Here is a 23,035-nt window from a genome sequence, read left to right on the forward strand (position 1 = left end):
TACAAGCTTTTTGTCGAAACCCTATTTTTTGAGGCAAAATACACAATATATACAATATTTTTCCCAAAAACATTTTCAAAGTGAAATATTTAATGTGAAGTTATTGGATCCCTAAATAGGTCAAAAATTCATAGCAAAATTAATGAGAAATGTTCTTAATTTTTTTTTTTTAGCAAAGACAGTTATTAAATTCCACTAAAATTCTTGGGGATCCAAAAGTGCTCCGCTCATAAAAAGGTCATGCTTTTTTAAATTTTGTTTATTTTTCATTCAACACTTAAATCGTTATATCAGCTTCATATAATATATATTGTAATTGGTTTAGTATATTAATAATAACAACCAATAGGATAATTAGTATAATTAGTATTACTATATAATTAGTATGGAAACATTTTTTTCAAATGTTCTTATTTTTCATGTTTTTATTTTTGTTGTATTTATCTCCTTTTTGTCCTTAAATCAATCAATAATTTATAGTAACATAGATTTTTATCCATTTTTTTATTTTTTTTTTATTTTAAAAATTGTGTTATTAGTGAAGTGAAGTGAATTATATTTATATAGCGCTTTTCTCTAGTGACTCAAAGCGCTTTACATAGTGAAACCCAATATTTAAGTTACATTTAAACCAGTGTGGGTGGCACTGGGAGCACGTGGGTAAAGTGTCTTGCCCAAGGACACAACGGCAGTGACTAGGATTGCGGAAGCGGGATTCGAACCTGCAACCCTCAAGTTGCTGGTACGGCCACTCTACCAATTAGAGTCAACGATGCAACTTTTTCTCGTTGCATTTCACCAATTTGCTCTTTTATTCCACTTTTTATTGTTTAAGAAAAAATAAGAATATTTTAGTGTTTTTAGAATACATGAGCTGCGGGCCGCAAATGGCCCCCGGGCCACACTTTAGACACCCCTGGTCTAAGGAGACTGAGGTGTCCGGTACCTGCTCATTCAGCCAAGACACTGTGAAGCCTGTCCGTCCCGGCGCTCAGTGCTAGCGCCGCAGCCCTGTCTCTTAACTCTACCAACCGTAAGGAACGGAGGTAAAATCTAATTCAAAAGGTTTACATTCACTTTTCTCGTGTTTGACAGAGATGTTTTGGGGCAACGAGGGTTCCAAATGACAATGTGGTCGAAGCAGAAGACGTAAAACGTCAGGTTTTAAGTTTCATGTGGGTCAAGGAGGAGGAGCCACATTCACCTTTTAATGTACATTGTTTGCTTGCCTAACAGAATTGCTATTGTGACATCCAGTGGACACATTTAAAACCGCAGTTCCTTTCGTTTAAAAAAATAAAAGCAGCTCATTTTATTACTTGGCAAACTCATCATGCGGGCCGAATAAAACCTGTTTTTAGGGCCCCAGGTTTGACACTCCTGAACTAAAGCATCATTTCATATTTTTGATTGTCATTACCGATTTGAATGAATTTCCATGAACTTTTTTTGAACAATATTTTAATATTTGACATTTTTACTCTTTTCCAGTGGCACCAACACATAGCACAGCGACAACAACCTCCAAACCAGACTCTGTAAGTTCAAAATGTCTTTTATAGTTCAATGCATAGCAGAGATTACACGATGTGTAATGTTCATGCACCTCTGAAAGAACATTTTCTCCTGATTTAAAAGAAATATATTCATCCATGAAATGTAAACAATGCCTAAAATGTCACGTTGTCCTAAAATAATAAGGGATTATTTTTCTTTAGTGAAATAATTAGTGAGTTTGTTCAGTACCTGCAGGTGTCCACAACAGGACTGGAAGGTGACAGAGGTGAACCAGGTCCACAAGGACCCGCCGGCCCTGCCGGAGAAGGTGCTGGATTAGGAGCCGAGCCTGGACCTCGTGGTCCACCGGGTCCTCGGGGACCTTCAGGCCCACCCGGAGCTGCGGGGAAAGATGGCCAGCCCGTACGTTATTCATGTCTTTTTCGATTAATTTTCTATAATAGCAATACAACCCATTGTCAAAATGTCTTTCAGGGAAGCAAAGGGGAAACTGGCGCTCTCGTAAGTAACAAACCTTGCCACTAGAGGGAGGCAGTGTGCTGTCACCCATCCATCCATCCATCCATTTTCTACCGCGTATTCCCTTTCGGGGTCGCGGGGGGCGCTGGCGCCTATCTCAGCTACAATCGGGCGGAAGGCGGGGTACACCCTGGACAAGTCGCCACCTCATCGCAGGGCCAACACAGATAGACAGACAACATTCACACTCACATTCACACACTAGGGCCAATTTAGTGTTGCCAATCAACCTATCCATTTGCTCTTGATATGAGATACTTTTGTTCTCAGGGAGCAAATGGCATTCCAGGATTCCCCGGGCTTCAAGGAGAGCCAGGACCCAAAGGAGAAAAGGTACATATTTGTTTCCAATTCATTGCAAAAGTAAATTAAATATGAAAAGCACATCATGTAATTCTTGAATTGTGCTCAGGGTGATACTGGGGTTGGAATGCCTGGTCTTCCAGGACCTCCTGGAGCTCCAGGGCGCGTATCCTTCCTGGTAAGAATGTTTTTGTTTCGCCTTAATAATAAATAATTGATTATTTTGTGTGATCCCCAGGATGGCTCAGGTTCAGGTTTGGAGGACTTTGATGGAGATGCAGAAATCATCCGAGTGAGCCTCTTTCACAAACATATTTTCTTCACACATTAAGAGTTTGATCATTAGCTTTGCTTTGATAGGGACCCCCTGGTGCTCCCGGACCCCGAGGACCCCCTGGAGCACCGTCTGAGGCTGGCATACCTGGACCACCTGGGCCTCCTGGGAAAGACGGGGAGAATGGAAAACCCGGACTTCCTGTAAGTCCAACAACTTGTATCATGTTTCTTGAGTCGTCTGGTATATAAACGAAAACTAGGTGCTTGATACTATTACTTTTCCAGGACGTGTCGTTTAGCGGCTCCGGTTCTGGTTCTTTGTCTGGTCAGGTATCCTCGCTGGGACCAGAAAGACACTATTTCCCCTGCATATATATAAAAAAGTCCATGTTCATTCATGCTTTGCACCTGCTTGCTGCACTGACTAACTGCCATCTTAGTCCATAAAACTCTAGAAGGAACATAGGAAACATGGACTCAGCAGCAAGGCTTTCTGGGGGAAATGTGTCTTTCTATTCATAAAAGGCTTAAACTAACTGGATGAATGGACAAAACCCCCCGAAAGATGTGCGTAATATATAAAGCTGCATTTAAAAATTATTATAATTTTTTTATATTTTATTTAAGAATGCTATATTTGAGGTGGTTAGGGCATCTGGTCAGGATGCCCCCTGGTTTAGGGAAAGACCCAAGACACGTTGGGAAGGCTATGTTTTCCACCGGGAAGTCTGGGTTTCTCTGCTTAGGCTGCTGCCCCCGCGACCCGACCTCAGAAAGACAGAAGAAGATGGATGGATGGATTGTATGAGCTTTAATTACATTTCTTGTTCGTAATCACTTGCCTTTTGGCGGACATTGCTAGAAAATGTAACATAAAGGACAGGGAGAGTCAGCAGGAGCAAGTTGGATATTTTGTCATTTGAAGCACACTCTAGACCAGGGGTGACAAACCAAATTTTATTAAGGGCAATTGTGACTTCCCTCAGAGATCCACATGTAACCACAATCCTCACCACTGTTCTGTTGCAGCTCTGTCGTGCAGCAAAGCCGCGCAGTTTTTTTTTTTTACGAGATCTCGCCAATCCGCACATAATCTTGTCATAGGGGAAGTTGTATTAAAGGAAATCCCAACAGTTTATTCTGTCTTTCCAGAGAGACAGAAGGAAATAAACTCAGTCCTGCCTTGATAAATCACTTTATTTGTTGCAGCAAGCAACAATACAACAGTAACATCATCCCTGGCGTGCATGTCACACAACCGGTCTTTCGCGTTCTTTTTTTTTCAAACCTTTATTTATAAATTTCAACATTCACAAACAGTTGAGAAACAATAATCAAAATAAGTACGAAAACAGTACAAAACAGCGCCAGTGGGTTGTAAATTCAGAGTAACTAAAAAAGAATGCAATATATATATATATATATATATATATATATATATATATATATATATATATATATATATATATATACGGAACAAACAAAGTACAAAGCCATAGGCTCACTCAATTTCAGTAAATAACTTAAACTTAGAACACAGCATCATCGTTTTCGCAGCTTTTTGGTTGTTCGAGGTAAAGAGTGTTTTAATTTAGAGTTCAAAATCTTTTTTAAAGGCACAAAAAACAGGTCGGGTATTGAGAAACGGTCCTTTGCTTTCCCAGTCTTCTTTTCAGCTAATATTTGACAAAGGCCCACATATCCCAATGTTGCTGCCCAGAATATGCCTGCACATTATTCTTTAATTTTGGACCTCCAGAATCAGCATGTTCTCATCCAAGATGAAATTAAGTCCGAAAACCTTTGACAAGTGGAATTCATGTCTGTCGCCGGCCATTAAGACCTTTCAAAATGTAAAACACGATCCGCCTTGAAGACAGAGTATTTTATTTTGAAAGTAAACCAGATACTTTATATCGTGTTTGTGCATAACTTCCTGTCCAACACTAGCAGATTTTATCTCAATTGAACTGATTTGTCGCGGCATCTGGCAAAAAATAGAAGCTCACAATGTCCTGATAGGATATTGTGAGCCACATTAGAATTAATTGACAGACCACATAAAATGAAATTGTGGGCCACGTTAAATGATGAGGTAGACCACATAAAAATGACATTGTTGGCCATTTTAAATGTGGCAAACAACAAAATGACATTGTGGGCCGCATTAGAATTATGTGGTATACATAATAAAATGATATTTTGGGCCACTTCAAATGCTGTGGCACACCACATGAAATGACATTGTGGGCCAAATTAGAATGATGTGGCAGACCACATAAAATGACATTGTGGACCACTTTAAAGGCCTACTGAAACCCACTACTACCGACCACGCAGTCTGATAGTTTATATATCAATGATGAAATATTAACATTGCAACACATACCAATACGGCCTTTTTAGTTTACTAAATTGCAATTTTAAATTTCCCGGGAGTTTTTTCTTGAAAACGTCGCGGAATGATGATGTGTACACGTGACGTCACGGGCTGTTAGGAATATGAGCGCTGCACACACACACAGCTAAAAGTCGTCTGCTTTAACGGCATAATTACACAGTATTTTGGAGACCTGTGTTACTGAATCTTTTGCAATTTGTTCAATTAATATTGGAGGAGTCAAAGTAGAAAGATGGAGTTGGGAAGCTTTAGCCTTTAGCCACACAAACACACGGTGATTCCTTGTTTAAAATTCACGGAGGTGAAACTTTACTATGGATCAGAGTGGATATGGATTCCAACCGAATGTCAACCAGCAGGTTTCGGTGAGAAAATTGTGGTTAAAAAGTCGCTTCTTACCGGATATGAGCTGAGCATGTGCTGCCCATAAAGCTGCCGTCGACTTCCCTGAGACACTGCGCGTTAACACCCGGCCGTGGACGTACACTACTGAAACACTAGCAACACAATAGAAAGATAAGGGATTTCCCAGAATTATCTTAGTAAATGTGTCTAAAACATTTTTTATTATCACTTTTTTTTTCTTTTTTTCTAGTCCGTCGCTATCAATATACTCAAACACAAATCTTTCATCCTCGCTCAAATTAATGGGGAAATTGTCGTTTTCTCGGTCCGAATAACTGTTTTTGTTGGAGGCTCCCATTAAAATCAATGTGAATATGTAAGGAGCCATCAACATGTGACGTCATCGTCTGCTACTTCCGGTAGAGGCAGGTATTTTCTCTTAGCACCGAAAGTTGCGAACTTTATCGTGGATGTTCTCTACTAAATCCTTTCAGCAAAAATATGGCAATATCGCGAAATGATCAGGTATGACACATAGAATGGACCTGCTATCCCCGCTTAAATAAGAAAATCTCATTTCAGTAGGCCTTCAAATGATGTGGCAAACAAAAAGATGGCATTGTGGCCCACATTAGAATTATGTGGCAAACAACATAAAATGACATTGTGGCCCACATTAGAATGATGTAGCAGACCACATAAAATGCCATTGTGGGCCACTTTAAATGGTGTGGCGGACCACATTAAATGACATTGTGGGCCACTTTATATGATGTGGCAAACAACAAAATGACATTGTGGGCCACATTAGAATTATGTGGCAAACCACATAAAAGGAAATTGTGGCCCACATTAGAATGATGTGGCAGGCCACATACAATGGCATTGTGGGTCGCTTTAGACCAGGGGTAGGGAACCTATGGCTCTCGAGCCAGATGCGGCTTTTTTGATGACTGTATCTGGCTCTCAGATAAATCTTAGCTGACATTGCTTAACGCGATAAGTAATGAACAATTCCGCTGGTAATCACAGTGTTAAAAATAGAGTTCATAATACAAAACATTGTCATGCATTTTAATCCATCCATTCGTTTTCTACCGCGCCTGTTCAAAAAGTTGCATTAATGGTAAGAAGTATTTTATTATTGGTTAACTTCGGAATAAAAATGTTATTAAAAATAATAAAAGACTTAATATACTCTAAAAATGTCGGTCTTACTTAAAAATGCATGCATTCGGTTGTATTCAGTGTTAAAAAATATTATGTGGCTCTCACGGAAATACATTTTAAAATATTTGGCTTTCATGGCTCTCTCAGCCAAAAAGGTTCCCGACGCCTGCTTTACACTGATGTTGCAGACCACATGAAATGACATTGTGGGCCAATTTAAATGATGTGGCGGACCACATAAAATGTTGTTGTGGACCACGTTAGAATGATGTAGCAGACCACATAAAATGCCATTGTGGGCCACTTTAAATAGTGTGGCGGACCACATAAAATGACATTGTGGGCCACATTATATGATGTGGCAAACAACAAAATCACATTGTGGGCCACATTAGAATTATGTGGCAAACCACATAAAAATACATTGTTGGCCACGTTACAATGATGTGGCAGGCCACTAAAATGGCATTGTGGATCGCTTTAGACTGATGTTGCAGACCACTTGAAATGACATTGTGGGCCAATTTAAATTATGTGTCGGACCACATAAAATGTTGTTGTGGACCACATTAGAATGATGTAGCAGACCACAAAAAATGCCATTGTGGGCCACATTAAATGGTGTGGCAGACCACATAAAATGACATTGTGGGCCACCTTATATGATGTGGCAAACAACAAAATGACATTGTGGGCCACGTTAGAATTATGTGGCAAACCACATAAAATGACATTGTTGGCCACGTTACAATGATGTGGCAGGCCACATAATGTGGCATTGTGGGTCGCTTTAGACTGATGTTGCAGACCACATGAAATGACATTGTGGGCCAATTTAAATGGTGTGGCGGACCACATAAAATGTTGTTGTGGACTACATTAGAATGATGTAGCAGACCACAAAAAATGCCAATGTGGGCCAGTTTAAATGGTGTGGCGGACCACATAAAATGTTGTTGTGGACCACATTAGAATGATGTAGCAGACCACAAAAAATGCCAATGTGGGCCAGTTTAAATGGTGTGGCGGACCACATAAAATGACATTGTGGGCCACTTTATATGATGTGGCAAACAACAAAATGACATTGTGGGCCACATTAGAATTATGTGGCAAACCACATGAATTGACATTGTGGGCCATATTACAATGATGTGGCAGGCCACGTAAAATGGCATTGTGGGTCGCTTTAGACTGATGTTGCAGACCACATGAAATGACATTGCGGGCCAATTTAAATTATGTGGCAGACCACATAAAATGTTGTTGTGGACCACATTAGAATGATGTGGGACACATTAGAATGGTGTGGCAGACCACATAAAATGACATTGCGGGCCACTTTAAGTAGTGTGATGGACCACGTGAAATTTTGCTGTGGACCACATTAGAATGATGTGGGAGACGTTAGAATGTTGTGTCAGACCACATAAAATGACATGGTGGGCCACTTTAAATGGTGTGATGGACCACATGAAATGTTGTGGACCACATTAAAATGATGTGGGCCACGTTAGAATGGTGTGGCAGACCACATAAGATGACATTGTGGGCCACTTTAAATGGGTGGCGGACCACATGAAATGTTGTTGTGGACCACATTAGAATGATGTGGGACACATTAGAATGGTGTGGCAGACCACATAAAATGACATTGTGGGTCACATAAGAATGATGTGGCAGAACCCCTAAAAATGCAATTGTGGGCCACAATTAATGATGTGGCGGACCATATTTAAAGAGATTGTGGGCCGTTTTAAATGGCGTGGCACACCACATAACATGGAATTGTGGGCCAAATTAAACGGTATGGTGCACCATATAAAATGACGTGTTATTGACGTATTAGAGTTATGTGTCAGACCACATAATGACATGGTGGGCCACAATAAAATTATGTGGTCTGCGACAACCTGTCTTGTTTGCTCTGACATATTGTTATGTTTACCTATTTTATGCATTTGTTTGGCACTCCTAGTTTAGCTCCAAATCCTGTCTGTGTTTCCGATTGCTTTCCCCCCTGACCTGTCGCTGACTGTCAGCCGGGGCGTACCCTGGTGTTGGTTGCCAATCAAATGCCTGCCTCGCCCTCTAGTCAGGGCTCCAGGGTTGACTGTGTTTAGCTGCATACTCTGTGCCACATTAGAATTATGTGACAGTCCACTTTAAACAAAAGTGGTGGAGCACATAAAATAATGTGGCACGGTCCAATAAAATTACGTGTCAGGCCAAATTAGAATGATATTGTGGGCCACCATAAAATAATGGGCCATAATACAATTATGTGGCAGTCCACTTTAAACAAAAGTTGTGGACCACATTAAATAATGTGGTGAGGTACAAAAAAAATTAATTGGTGGGCCACCTTAAAATGATGTGGTAGGCCACAATAAAAGGATGTGGTTGATCATGTAAAATGATGTGGCGGGCCACATTGGAATTATGTGGCAGACCCCGAAGGGAATAAGTGGTAGAAAATGGATGGATGGATGGATGGACTATGTAAAACGACATAGAAGGCAACATTAGAGTAATGTGGCGGGCCAATTTAAAGTATTGTGGTCCGCAACTATAATGATGTGGCAGTCCACATTAAAAAAAAACGTGGCAAGGCACAATACTATGAAGTGACAGACCTAATTAAATGGCATGGCCAACCACAAAAAAATAATGTGGCGGGCCACAATAAAATGATTTTCCAGACCACATAAAATATTGTGACTTGCCATATTAGAGTTATGATGTGACGGGCCAGTTTTGGCCCCTGGGGCTTGAGTTTGACGTCTGTGTTCTACACTTTTAAACTACAATTAAAGATACATGGAAAGAAGGTAATTTTGTTTTTCGCACAGCTCCCTCTGCTGGAGGTGGCAGGGCACTGAATGTCCTGCCCTTAAAGTAAACTCGCCAGTGGTCGTAATCACGCTGCAAGTCAGCTTGTGCTTAGAAGCTTCTATGACACAAATAAATGGGGAAATGCTAAAAAATAAATAAATCAAATAATTTTTGGTGACTTTCAGGGAGTGGAGGGAAACGATGGAGAGCAAGGACTTGCTGGAGAGAAAGGAGACAAGGTGAGGATTTGAAAAAATTCGAACAAATTCTACAAATGTCATGAAATTCTTGTTGAACAGGGAGAACCCGGAGTGAGCGGCGGACCAGGACTGAAGGTACAAGTTTAACATTTGACAACAGTATTCTTCTTTACAAATTTTTGTTGTATTTCTCATTCAGGGAGATCTGGGCCCTGCAGGATTTCCAGGACTTCCGGGTCCAGAGGGGACATCTGGTCCCAGAGGTCCACCGGGCCCTCCTGGACCTCCCGGACCACCCGCTAAAGGCTCTCTCTTTGAATTTGAGGTACATTTGAGATATACAATCATTTGAATGCAAAACTGTGAATAACAGATTAGAATGTTTTCAGGACTTGGAAGGGTTTGGATCGGGACAACCAGGAGTGCCAGGACTTCGAGGAGCCAAGGTATATAAGGACCCTCACAGGACAAGAGCTACGCGAACTGATGTGGTTTTGGTTACTGATTTCAGGGTGAAGAAGGTCTGCAGGGTCCTGCAGGAGAGCCAGGTCTTAAGGTAAGGGGTCAACTTGACACGCTCACAAAAACGATACGTTTTATCATAAGTATCCATCATGAATGGGTGGTCTTGTCGTGAGCAGGGGCAGCCCGGTGCTGCAGGTCCACCAGGGCCCGCAGGACCAGAAGGAGCGAAAGGTTCAGAGGTCAGGAAACACAAATTCCAAGAAGCGCAACTTAACTTTTATCGTAATGAATGGTTCTGTGTTGTGTTCAGGGTCCTAAAGGAGACGTTGGTGCCCTAGGACTTAAGGTAAGAGCACCCTAAACTCATTTTAGGCAAGTGTAATACTTACCTCTTGGTTTGTAGGGGGAGCCAGGACGGGATGGACTTAGCCTACCTGGCCCTCCAGGACCTCCTGGCCCTCCAGGATCTTTCATCAACTTCCAGGAGGTACCTCAGCAAAAGACCTCAAAACCCTTCAATCACTAGATGTTGTCACTCACTGATGCGCTTCTCTCCTCAGCTGCTACTTAACGACACTGATGGCGTCTACAATCTCTCGGGGATTCTCGAGGCTCAGGGTCTCGCAGTAAGTGTCACGTGAAAATAAAAACTGGATCAGAACACAGCTGTGTCTGACAGAAGAGGGTCCACAGCATCCAGGACAACATGTAAGGATGTTTCTTTCACTATGTGTAGGGACAACCAGGCCTTAAGGGAGACACTGGACTGCAAGGTCTTCAAGGACCTTCAGGACTCAAGGTAAGGGTCTTATACACACAAGTGTGTATGATGCAAGATTAGCAACCTAACTCGGGTTTCGAGCAAGGCTTGTCCCACTCTAATATTGATATCGGATATTAGTCCGATATCAGCAACAAAAACAAGTATGGGATAATATCGGTTTTCATGCAAAATGGTCCGATACAAGCAGTCCTGCCGCGTGTTTGCTTGTGCAAAGTCAACATCTAAATGTCCTCCGATCAACACACAAGGTTGGTCTTTTATTTTATTTTGTGAATTATTGTGAATTATATTTTATATAGCGCTTTTTTCATAGTGAAACCCAATATCTAAGTTCCATTTAAACGAGTGCGGGTGGCACTGGGCGCAGGTGGGTAAAGTGTCTTGCCCAAGGACACAACGGCAGTGACTAAGATGGTGGAAGCGGGGATCCAACCTGAAACCCTCAAGTTGGTGGCACGGCCACTCTACCAACCGAGCTATACCGCCCACATTTTAGTCAAGTCATTTACAAAAAGTAAACATGCTAGGGTATAGGCTACTAGGAGCTTGCCGCTACACAACAGCTAAGCACACAAAAGCACACAAGCTAGACATATGTAATACGTGTCTTTAATTGAACAATATTACAGTCAAAAACAGCACATCTGCCAATATAAACAACTAAAAAAAATATAATTGCATATAACTTGCACATACAAATTATCCAAGGCAAAAGAAGGAAGTTTTCAGTAACAAACGTGTCCACATTATACATCTACTGCGTCATGAGCTTAGCTTAATGAACAATGTTGCCCCTCAGTGTTGCCCAAAAAAAAATACCACTCCACCTCAACTTGATGACTCTGTCTTATTTCACTTGATAGAATAGAATAGAATAGAATAGAAAGTACTTTATCGTACCTGGGGGAAATTCAGCACCACAGTTCGCTCACAATAAACAATAATAATAATAAATAATATATGACATATATTATATATATATAATATATGAATAATATAAATATATTCTACATATAGTCTACATTTAAGTGCAGTCAAGAAGGAACATATGCATTATACAGTCTGATGGCTGTCGGTATGAAGGACCTCCTGTGTCGTTCCGTGTTACATTTTGGGAGTCTGAGCCTTCCACTGAACGTGCTCATTCTCTCCGCAAGGTCAGAGTGTAGTGTGTGGGAGGTGTTGTCCATAATGGCTAGGAGTTTTGCTAGACTTCTCCTCTCTGACACCACCACAAGAGAGTCCAGCTCCACTCCCACCACATTACTGGCCTTCTCTACCAACTTGTCCAGTCTGTTTGCGTTCCTCACTCTCAGCCCGCTGCCCCAGCAGGCCACGGCATACAAGAAAGCGCTCCCCACCACCGACTCGTAGAACATCTTCAACATCTTTGTACAGACGTTGAAGGATCCTAGCCTCCTGAGGGAAGGGGCTCTGTCCCTTCTTGTAGAGGGCCTCATCGTGTTTTGACCCATTCAGCTTGTTGTCGATGTGTACTCCGAGGTATCTATAATCCTCAACCATGTCCACATCGACCCCCCTGATGGAAACAGCGGTCGCCAGAGATCAAGCCTTTACTAACATTCCATACAACTAATGTTTGATTGCTGGTGATATTATATTGCATTAATATTGGTATCAGCCAATACTCAAAACTCCAATATCCGTATTGTAAGGGAAGTGACAGAGTTGTTTAGGGACACCCCTAGTTTAAACCTGATGTGCTAAGTATTACGGTACCTGTAATACAACCCACAACCACCAGATGGTGCCATAGGATGGTTTTACAATGTCAAGGATTTTTTTGAAACGCTTTTTCCAACATAAAAAGTGTGTTTTCCAAAACTTAGCCTCGGTGCTGGAATTTAGACAATGCAAAACGTGTTTTCAGGAAAATGCTGGTCTGTAGCTTTAATGCTAATGAGCTGTGATTGATTGATTGATTGATTGATTGATACTTGTAATAGTAGATTGCACACTTCAGTACATATTCCGTACAATTGACCACTAAATGGTAACACCCGAATAAGTTTTACAACTTGTTTAAGTCGTTTTCCACGTTAATCAATTCATGGTAGAAATATATACTATCAGCATAATACAGTCATCAAACAGGTTAATCATCATAGTATATACATTGAATTATTTACATTATTTACAATCCGGGGGGTGGGATGAGGAGCTTTGGTTGATATCAGTACTTCAGTCATCAACAATTGCATCAACCGAGAAATGTGGACATTGAAACAGTGTAGGTCTTACTTAGTAGGATATGTACAGCCAGCAGAGAACATAGTGAGTTCAGATAGCCTAAGAACAAGTACAGTATATACATTAGAAGTACATTTGATTATTTACATTAGGTTGTTTATAATCCGGGGGGACGGAATGTGAATGGAGGAGGGTATTAGTAAAGTGTTGAAGTTGCCTGGAGGTGTTGTTTTAGAGCGGTTTTGAAGGAATATAGAGATGCACTTACTTTTATACCTGTTGGGAGTGCATTCCACATTGATGTGGCATAGAAAGAGGCGCCAAAAAGAGGCGCTGTCAAGCCCTTTACCCACGTTTTACATCTAACTCTGCACTTGTCCATGTATCACATATAACAACATAACATTAAGGAGTGGAACAGGAGAACGCTAACGTTAGCAACGCTAGTATGGCTATGTGCACTGCGTACTAACATTACACTCACATTTTAACAGTAACATTATTTAAGACTAAATCATCAAACCTACAGCTTCATGTCTGTTGCCGAATGACAGATAGTTGATTTTCTTGGACGTGTAGCAAAGCCTCCTTTTATTCAATGTAGATTTGTGTCATGTTTTGGTACTCATAGACAGCCACTACTACTGGTAGACCAGGGGTGTTCAAACATTTTACACTGAAAAAACAATTTTCAAAATCAATATAATATCTAGATTTTTTTTTTTAACCTTTAGGGCTTTCCTCAAGTTTATTTCTGGGGACCTTGAAGGGTCTAAGTCATAAAAAATATAACAAAAATAAGTTGTATATTTTTATTTTAAAATCTCTATTCAACGCTTAAATATTTATATCAACTTCTAATCCATCTCACGATGTAAAGTTATGTATTTTTTTTCATGCCATATGTTCTTTTTGTTAAAACCAGTTTTTTATTGTGGAAACACAAAATATGCTATATTTCCCCAAAAAGACTTTCAAAGAGGAATATTTTATTTAAAGTAATTGCCCAGCAGGCACAATACATTAAAGCAGGGGTCGGGAACCTTTTTGGCTTAGAGAGCCATACAAGCCAAAGATTTTGAAAAGTATTTCTGCGAAAACCATATAATATTTTTTTTAAGACTGAATACAACTAAATGCGTGCAATTTTAAGTAAGACCAACATTTTTACAGTGTAGTAAGTCTCTTGTTCTTTTTAATAACATTGTTATTCTGAAGCTAACCAACAATAAATGAAATACTTCTTACCATTAATGCGACTTTTTGAACAGGTGCGGTAGAAACCGGATGGATGGATTAAAATGCATGAGAATGTTTTATATTTTGAACGTTATTTTTGACACTGTAATTACCAGCGGAATTATTCATTACTTATCGTGTTAAGCAATGTCAGCTAAGATTTATCTGAGAGCCAGATGCAGTCATCAAAAGAGCCACATCTGGCTCTAGAGCCATAGGTTCCCTACCCCTGCATTAAAGCAGCTTGTTGAATTAGGTTCTGACGTTGAGCAACTCAAACCTAACATTGAAACAACATGCTTTTTGACAACGTTTAATCAATGACGGGTTCTGACGTAGATTTTGAAGTGTATGCTTGTACTTTATATGAAATCAATAAAGCGGAGACGGTCGCTTTGCGCGCAGGCATCGCTCACTGCCCATTACGTCTCCCCCCTTTAACTAATTATTTGCTCCACATAAAACATAAAAACAGTGGTATCCATTAGGTAAACAGGTTTTAAACCATCAATTAAAAAAATCCTCATTCACATTTCACATATTCTTTACTTTTCTTTTTTTTTTTTGTATACCAGTAACACATGTAAACACCCTAACTCAGTGGTCCCCAACCTTTTTGTATCCGCGGACCGGTCAGTCAACGCTTAATTTGTCCCGCGGCCCGGGAGGGTGTCCTTTTTTTTTCTTTTTCTTTTTTTCTTCTTTGTCATGAAAAAGGGACGTTTTTGTCATGAAAAAGGGAGTTTTTTGTGGTTGGTGCACTATTTGTAAGTGTATATTGTGTTTTTTATGTTTACTTGTGATTTAGGGCTATATAAGTAAACATTGATTGATTGATTGATTTAATAAAAAATAAAAAAATATTTTTTTTTTTTTTTTTTAATAAAAAAAAAAAAATCTTCTGCGGCCCGGTACCAATCGGGCCACGGCCCGGTACCGGGCCACGGCCCGGTGGTTGGGGACCACTGCCCTAACTGAGAGGTAGTGTCAACTACCTATTCCTCTCTGTTGTGGTATGGAGGTTTATTCATTTTATACTCACAACTCTAGCTACAAATTCAGTCTTTTGACCGGCCTTACTGCTTTTCTAACTTGGGTAAGGACCGGGGAATCTGGGCCCCTGACAGTTGGCAATGGAACCTCTCTCAGATGTGATCGGGTTCTCCTGATGTAGCCTGTTGGAGTTTGGATCTCGTATGATCGTGGTGTCCCTGCCGAACGAGAGACAACATCTTGGTGTGGCCTGGCTGCAGAGGTGGCGTCTCACGTGCTCTGTGGTGTAGGTTATATCCCTCGGCTTGCTGTATTTTGAGTGCTTTGTCTTTTGCTTCAAATGCTTCATAATCTGGCCGCGCTGCTGTGAGAGTGCTTGGGCACTCAAAGAGAGGTGTTTGAATCTTGCGCCCAATTTAAGAGCTGTGCTGACGATACCCCATGAACAAGGAGGGTTGCTCTGTGCGCCATCAGTGCTTTGAAGGGATCTTCGCTTCTCTGTAGCAGTGACTTGATGGTTTTGACGGCCCGCTCGGCTTTCCTATTGCTCTGGGGATACCGCGGACTGCTAGTGACACATTGAAAGTTGTAGTCTTGTGCAAAGTCAGCCAACTCTGTGGCTGCAAATTGAGAGTAGTTATCAGTGATGGAGTTTGTCTGGCACCCCATGACGGGTGAAAATTGATTTTATTCTCAACATCACAGCTGATAATGTCGTACTTGGGAGACTAGAAAGCTCGATGTATCTTGAATAGTAGGGGTGTAACGGTACGTGTATTTGTATTAAACCGTTTCAATACGGGGGTTTCGGTTCGGTATGGGGGTGTACCGAACGAGTTTCTAAGCTAAAGTCTTAACAAGCTGCTTTGCTTCTTCTGCCCTCTGTCTCAGCTGCCAGCATGGTCCCACTCACACAACCATCTGACTGGTTACATACAGCATATAGCGGTAACAGCCAATCAGCAGTGCGTATTCAGAGCGGTAACAGCCAATCAGCAGTGCGTATTCAGAGCGCATGTAGGAAATGCTTCAACGTCGAGCAGATAGTGAAGTGAAGTGAATTATATTTATAAAGACCTTTTTCTCTAGTGACTCAAAGCGCTTTTACATAGTGAAACCTAATATCTAAGTTACATTTAAACCAGTGTGGGTGGCACTGGGCGCAGGTGGGTAAAGTGTCTTGCCCAAAGACACAGTGGCAGTGACTAGGATGGCAGAAGCGGGGATCGAACCTGCAACCCTCAAGTTGCTGGCATGGCCACTCTACCAACCGAGCTATACCGCCCTAATAGATAGGTGTTTAGCAGGTGAGCATAAGGCAGCGTACTCTCCCCCAATGATAATAAACACATTTCCCAGTCAACTACTACTAACATCACTATGAGCCCGTTGACCTTCTAGAAACTTAAACTGCAGCTCAGCTCGCTCGCAAGTCTGGCTTAAGGTGAAGGCTATTAGCTTTTAGCTTGAGGTTAGCTCATTTTGCAGTGTATGTGTGTGTGTGGTGTGTGTGTGTGTGTGTGTGTGTGTGTGTGTGTGTGTGTGCGTGCATGCGTGCGTGCGCCTGTGTGCGTGCGTGTGTGTGTGTGTGTGTGTGTGTGTGTGTGTGTGTGTGTGTGTGTGCTATACGGACAGAAAAGCTTTGAATGGCAGGGTCCCTGCTATCACATGTTGATAAAAATATAACATTTACATAATAAAAATCAACAACAGGCTTCCCAAATGCTGTGATAAATTAAGCATGATGAGTTGACTTGAAACTGTTTAATGTTGCACTTTTTATTTGTAGAAGAAAGGTTTTGTCATTGTATTTGATCTGAGCAACAATTTGAGGCAGCTTAATGTTGATTAACGAGGGCAAAATTATTATTGTGTTCCCAATGTTAAAATGATAAAGCCATTGTTTTCTAAATTTGGTAAATAAATAACCAAAAAATGTAAATGTTGTTGTTTTCTTATACCGAAAATGAACCAAACCGTGACCTCTACCCCAGTGGTTCTCAAATGGGGGTACGCGTACCCCTAGGGTGTACTTGAAGGTATGCCAAGGGGTACGGTACGTGACATTTTTTTTAAATATTCTAAAAATAACAACAATTCAAAAATTCTTTATAAATATATTTATTGAATAATACTCAACAAAATATGAATGTAAGTTCAAAAAATGTGAAAAGAAATGCAACAATGCAATATTCAGTGTTGACAGCTAGATTTTTTTGTGGCCATGTTCCATAAATATTGATGTTAAAGATTTCTTTTTTGGTGAAGAAATGTTTAGAATGAAGTTCATGAATTCAGATGGATCTCTATTACAATCCCCAAAGAGGGCACTTTAAGTTGATGATTACTTCTATGTGTAGAAATCTTTAGTGTAATTGAATCACTTGTTTATTTTTGAACAAGTTTTTAGTTATTTCTATATATATTTTTCCAAATAGTCTAAGAAAGACCACTATAAATGAGCAATATTCTGCACTGTTATTAGGGACGGCGTGCCGCAGTGGGAGAGTGGCCGTGCGCAACCCGAGGGTCCCTGGTTCAATCCCCACCTAGTACCAACCTCGTCACGTACGTTGTGTCCTGAGCAAGACACTTCACCCTTGCTCCTGATGGGTGCTGGTTAGCGCCTTGCATGGCAGCTCCCTCCATCAGTATGTGAATGTGTGTATGAATGGGTAAATGTGGAAGTAGTGTCAAAGCGCTTTGAGTAACTTGAAGGTAGAAAAGCGCTATACAAGTACAACCCATTTATCATTTATTTATTTATACAATTTAATTGTGACGTTTAGCTGGCATTGTGAATATGCGGTTGCGTTCTCTCGTTGATGCAGGCGGAATAAACTCATCGTGAAGTTAAGAACTGAGGATTTATTATCACTACAAAAACGGACTAGGAACAGAAAACACTTGCACAAAGGCACTAAAGACAAAATGAACAGAAAGCGCTAGCATGTGAGCTAGGGACAAGCAACAGAATAGCGTGGAAGCTAAAGTACACAAAGTCTTTACCACTAGCGGGGATAGCGACGTCACCTGTTGTATCAAATAGCGAATTAGACTGCGAGAGCGAATCAACAGAAGGCAGGCTTAAATAAGGAGAATAATTACGAGGCAGGTGCGCGTCAAAAACATAACACCAGGTGACACTAATGTGTAGCTATGGAAACGGAACAAACAGAAAGTGCCACCAGGAAGTAAGACAAACTCTAACAAGATGTAATACAAAATGGAACCAAAACCAGAATATGACAGCAGCGGATCATGACATAAATAAATCAGACATTGATGACATAGTGCTGTATTTTACTTCTTTATCTCTGTTTTTCAACTAAAAATGCTTTGCTCTGATTAGGGGGTACTTGAATTAAAAAAAAAGTGCTCTAAACCGAGGTACGTATTAAACCGAAAATTGTGTGTACCGTTACACCCATATTGAATAGTAATGAATAACTAATAAAAACTGTCACTTCTTCCATTCAAAGAGATCAGTAGCTAGGTGTTGCCATGGTCGTAAGGGCAAGGGTGTAGAAAGCAAGGGTTGAGGTGAGAAGTAACGTACCTTTGCACAGCATTCACACTGCCTTACCTTCTCTTTGATCTGCTGAGAAAAGCATCGACCACCACACTGCATCATGAGCCCTGACAAAACATTTGACCATGCCTTGATAACCTTGATGGAGTATGTCTAGGATGATAATTGCAGCAATTTCTCTGGTGAAGCCGGGAGGTTCTGCACCACCTCATTGACTTGAGCTCTGACCTCATTCTGGAGCGTGCTGTCCTGGTCTGTTGTTGTTTGTTGGAGTGGTGCTCTACACAGAGCTTCTGCTGTAATCAGATTTTTCCCCGGCACATGCACTATCGTGTATGAGAAACGTAGGAGCCTCAGTCATAATCGGAACACACAAGGTGGAATATCGTCCAGTGCCCTTGAGCTTAGGAGGCTGATAAGTGGTTTATGGTCATTGCGGATTTCAAAGTGTAGGCCCAGAAGGTAAGTCTAAAGTCGTTCACATGCTCACGTGACAGCCAGGGCTTCCTTCTCGATTTGAGCATATCTACGCTCAGTATCAGGCATGCTGTGGGAGGTAAAGGCAAACTGGCTTCCAATCACCAGAGGGTAGAAGTTGTGACAAGACTCCTCCTAATCCATAAAAACACGCGTCTGCTGACACTCACAACAGTACTGGTCTAGTACTATTGAAGAACTGAGTTCCTTCTTCACTCTCTCAAAGGCATTTTGCCGTGCTAGACCCCATGTCGCCTCGACTACTGTAACGTATTATTTTCGGGTCTCCCCATGTCTAGCATTAAAAGATTACAGTTGGTACAAAATGCGGCTGCTAGACTTTTGACAAGAACAAGAAAGTTTGATCACATTACGCCTGTACTGGCTCACCTGCACTGGCTTCCTGTGCACTTAAGATGTGACTTTAAGGTTTTACTACTTACGTATAAAATACTACACGGTCTAGCTCCATCCTATCTTGCCGATTGTATTGTACCATATGTCCCGGCAAGAAATCTGCGTTCAAAGGACTCTGGCTTGTTAGTGATTCCCAAAGCCCAAAAAAAGTCTGCGGGCTATAGAGCGTTTTCCGTTCGGGCTCCAGTACTCTGGAATGCCCTCCCGGTAACAGTTCGAGATGCCACCTCAGTAGAAGCATTTAAGTCTCACCTTAAAACTCATTTGTATACTCTAGCCTTTAAATAGACTCCCTTTTTAGACCAGTTGATCTGCCGTTTCTTTTCTTTTTCTTCTATGTCCCACTCTCCCTTGTGGAGGGGGTCCGGTCCAATCCGGTGGCCATGTACTGCTTGCCTGTGTATCGGCTGGGGACATCTCTACGCTGCTGATCCGCCTCCGCTTGGGATGGTTTCCTGCTGGCTCCGCTGTGAACAGGACTCTCGCTGCTGTGTTGGATCCGCTTTGGACTGGACTCTCGCGACTGTGTTGGATCCATTGTGGATTGAACTTTCACGGTATCATGTTAGACCCGCTCAACATCCATTGCTTTCCTCCTCTCTAAGGTTCTCATAGTCATCATTGTCACCGACGTCCCACTGGGTGTGAGTTTTCCTTGCCCTTATGTGGGCCTACCGAGGATGTCGTAGTGGTTTGTGCAGCCCTTTGAGACACTAGTGATTTAGGGCTATATAAGTAAACATTGATTGATTGATTGATGTCCACTTATTGTCAGCGTTAAGGAGTTCTCTGATTGGTCCCATGAGCTCTGCAATTCTTGGAGAGAATTTCCCCTCGTAATTCACCATTTCCATGAATCTCTTTACTCCTGTGACCTCACTGGGGAGTGGCATCCCTTTGATTTCCCTAATCTTGTCAGGGTCAGGTTGTATCCCATTTGCGCTGACAATGTTCCCAAGGAACTTGACCTGGCTCACCGCAAACTCAGACTTTTCGCTTGTTCTTCTGAAAGTGCTCGGGAACTGAGGATGTTCCAAAGGGAAGTCGATTGAAGCTTTAACGACTGAATGGGGTGATGAAGGTGGTGAGGGGGGCGGATTCTGCATTGAGATTAGTTTGCCAAAAACCTGCAGATGCATCTCGCGTGTTCAGCACATCGTCTGCCATATGTCTAGGGGTGTAACGGTACGTGTATTTGTATTGAACCGTTTCGGTACGGGGGTTTCGGTTCAGTTCAGAAGTGTACCCAACGAGTTTCCACACGGACATTTTAAGTAGCGTATCGCAGGATGTGTAAACATTGCACACTGAGGCACAACACAAGGCATGCTAGCAGCGACCGGGCTACGATAGACTGACCATACCTCCTCTTTTCACCGGATATGTCCTCTTTTGCTGGGCTGTCCGGGTTGGAGTTTCTTAAATGCCTCAAATGTGTAAGGACTGGTGGACATCGAGGTGCCGGGTTCGATTCCCTCGAGGATGCGTTGACGTGAACACAACAAAGGTAAGATCTTAAAAGATTTATTTAACAAAAAGAGAGCTCTGAACAGAAATACTGGAGCTAATAAAAAGGCAAACCAAAAACACTAGTATGAAAACTAGGAAATACAAACAGAAAACTAGAATTGGCATGAAAACAGAAAAATGTAAAAACAAAAACAATTAGCATGTGAGCTAAGAAAAGGCAGGTGGCTTAGCATATGAGCTAGCAAGAATAAACGTACCAAGAAGAGCAGTCGTCACTTGTTGCATGTGAGCAACTTTTATGGACCCAGACTGAACAAAGAAAAGAGGGAGGCTTATGTAGGAGAGTGATAATGAGCAGCAGGTGTGCCGGGACCAAGACTAGCAGGTGGACTGATGAGTGACCATGGTGACAAAGCAAACAGGAAATAAGGAGTCAGATGGAGAGATATACAAAATGGAAAAATAAATAATATGTGTAGATCCGAGCAGCGGATCGCAACAAAATGTCCGGCATTTTGAGTTGGTGTTGTGTGTATTTTCAATGTATATTCAGGGTTAAGAAGGGGTTAAACACAAAACAAATTGTGCACGCAGTAGCATTCGTGAGGGAGGGGCAGAGACAGAGAGAGTGAGAGAGTTATGATGAACGCGCATGCCAGGCTCTGCTTTTTATCCATAGATTTATCAAATTTAATTTTTTATTATCTTTTGCAGGGGTGTCAAAAGTGTGCCCCGGAGGCCATTTGCAGCCTACAGCTAATGTTTTAAAGACCCACGGCACATTCTAAAAATAGTATTAAAATAAACAAAAACATAAGAAAAGTTAAATAAAAAATCTTAAAAGTTAATTGTAATTTAGAAAAAGTTGCAATGTTGACTAATAAAACAAAGCTGTTTTTTTCTTTCAAACTGTCATTGCTCAAAACATAATATTGAATCAAAATCAATGTTATTATGAATTATTGACCTATCCAAGGTTCCGATTACTTCACATCAAATATGGCACTAAGAAAAATATTTTTGGTGGAAGATTTTGCAAATTTGGTAAATAAATAACCAAAAAATTTATATTTTGTTGTTTTCTTACTACCGAAAGAGAACCGAACCGTGACCTCTAAACCGAGGTACGTACCGAACCGAAATTTTTGTGTACCGTTAAACCCTTACATATCTCCCATGGTATAGACAAGCAAGGTAACTTGGTATGCTTGACTTTTAAGATTGAGTCCGGCAGCAATCCGGAACCTTTTGAAACATTGAATCCAATTAGGCCAGTTTGCAAAGTCCTCAAAATTGAACGAGTCCAGTGAATTTATCAAAAACAAGGAATCCATGTTTGGCATCTCAGCGCTCTTTCACTTCACATGTCCTGCCTTCTTAAACTTTGCTCAAACCTTCAAGTCTTCTCTGCATCATGTGTATGCATCCCGGAGACGGGGTTGGCGAATTCTGACACCATGTTGTGTACGCTTGTACTTTATATGAAATCAATAAAGCGGAGACGGTCGCTTGTAGTTGTTTGTCTTTATTTGGTAACTTCCGCCCTGCCCCACATCCTGCACGTGCACGCAAGCATCGCTCACTGTCCATACATTACAGATGTGACCGTTGAAATGTTGGTCATTTTCTAACCAACAACGCAAATCCAACATTAGACACCAAACTTGTCTCAGTTTACAAATACAGGTATTTTGCAACGTTTTTTCGAATTCAGTTTTAAAGGACATGTACGTACAATCAACATTGTATCAATGTCTTGTGCCTGCTGGGTGTAGCCTTAACAACAACATAAGTTATTCTTTTTTTTTTTTAGCAATGAAAGTTTTTTTTTTTTTAAATAAATCCCATTAAAATTTGTGGGGCCCAACTCATAAAGGTGT

General features: G+C 41.2%; 1 protein-coding gene across 2 annotated transcripts in view; it reads left to right on the forward strand.

Moving 5' to 3' along the window:
• The window catches only part of LOC133569304 (collagen alpha-1(XV) chain-like), a 104,045-nt gene that overhangs the window by 67,621 nt on the left and 13,389 nt on the right, over positions 1-23,035 (forward strand). The window contains exons 9-26 of one of the 2 annotated variants that reach the window (XM_061921533.1): positions 1,492-1,538; positions 1,744-1,920; positions 1,993-2,019; positions 2,308-2,370; positions 2,450-2,518; positions 2,579-2,632; positions 2,701-2,817; positions 2,902-2,946; positions 9,553-9,606; positions 9,667-9,702; positions 9,767-9,892; positions 9,957-10,013; positions 10,079-10,123; positions 10,209-10,271; positions 10,343-10,378; positions 10,436-10,519; positions 10,593-10,658; positions 10,769-10,831. In XM_061921533.1, the coding sequence (XP_061777517.1) occupies positions 1,492-1,538; positions 1,744-1,920; positions 1,993-2,019; positions 2,308-2,370; positions 2,450-2,518; positions 2,579-2,632; positions 2,701-2,817; positions 2,902-2,946; positions 9,553-9,606; positions 9,667-9,702; positions 9,767-9,892; positions 9,957-10,013; positions 10,079-10,123; positions 10,209-10,271; positions 10,343-10,378; positions 10,436-10,519; positions 10,593-10,658; positions 10,769-10,831 (1,229 nt within the window). The remainder of the gene's footprint in view (positions 1-1,491; positions 1,539-1,743; positions 1,921-1,992; positions 2,020-2,307; positions 2,371-2,449; positions 2,519-2,578; positions 2,633-2,700; positions 2,818-2,901; positions 2,947-9,552; positions 9,607-9,666; positions 9,703-9,766; positions 9,893-9,956; positions 10,014-10,078; positions 10,124-10,208; positions 10,272-10,342; positions 10,379-10,435; positions 10,520-10,592; positions 10,659-10,768; positions 10,832-23,035) is intronic. The other variant, XM_061921534.1, reaches the window with a different exon arrangement.

This window comes from Nerophis ophidion, linkage group LG15 (genome assembly GCF_033978795.1).
Source record: "Nerophis ophidion isolate RoL-2023_Sa linkage group LG15, RoL_Noph_v1.0, whole genome shotgun sequence".
Taxonomy (NCBI): Eukaryota; Metazoa; Chordata; class Actinopteri; order Syngnathiformes; family Syngnathidae; genus Nerophis; species Nerophis ophidion.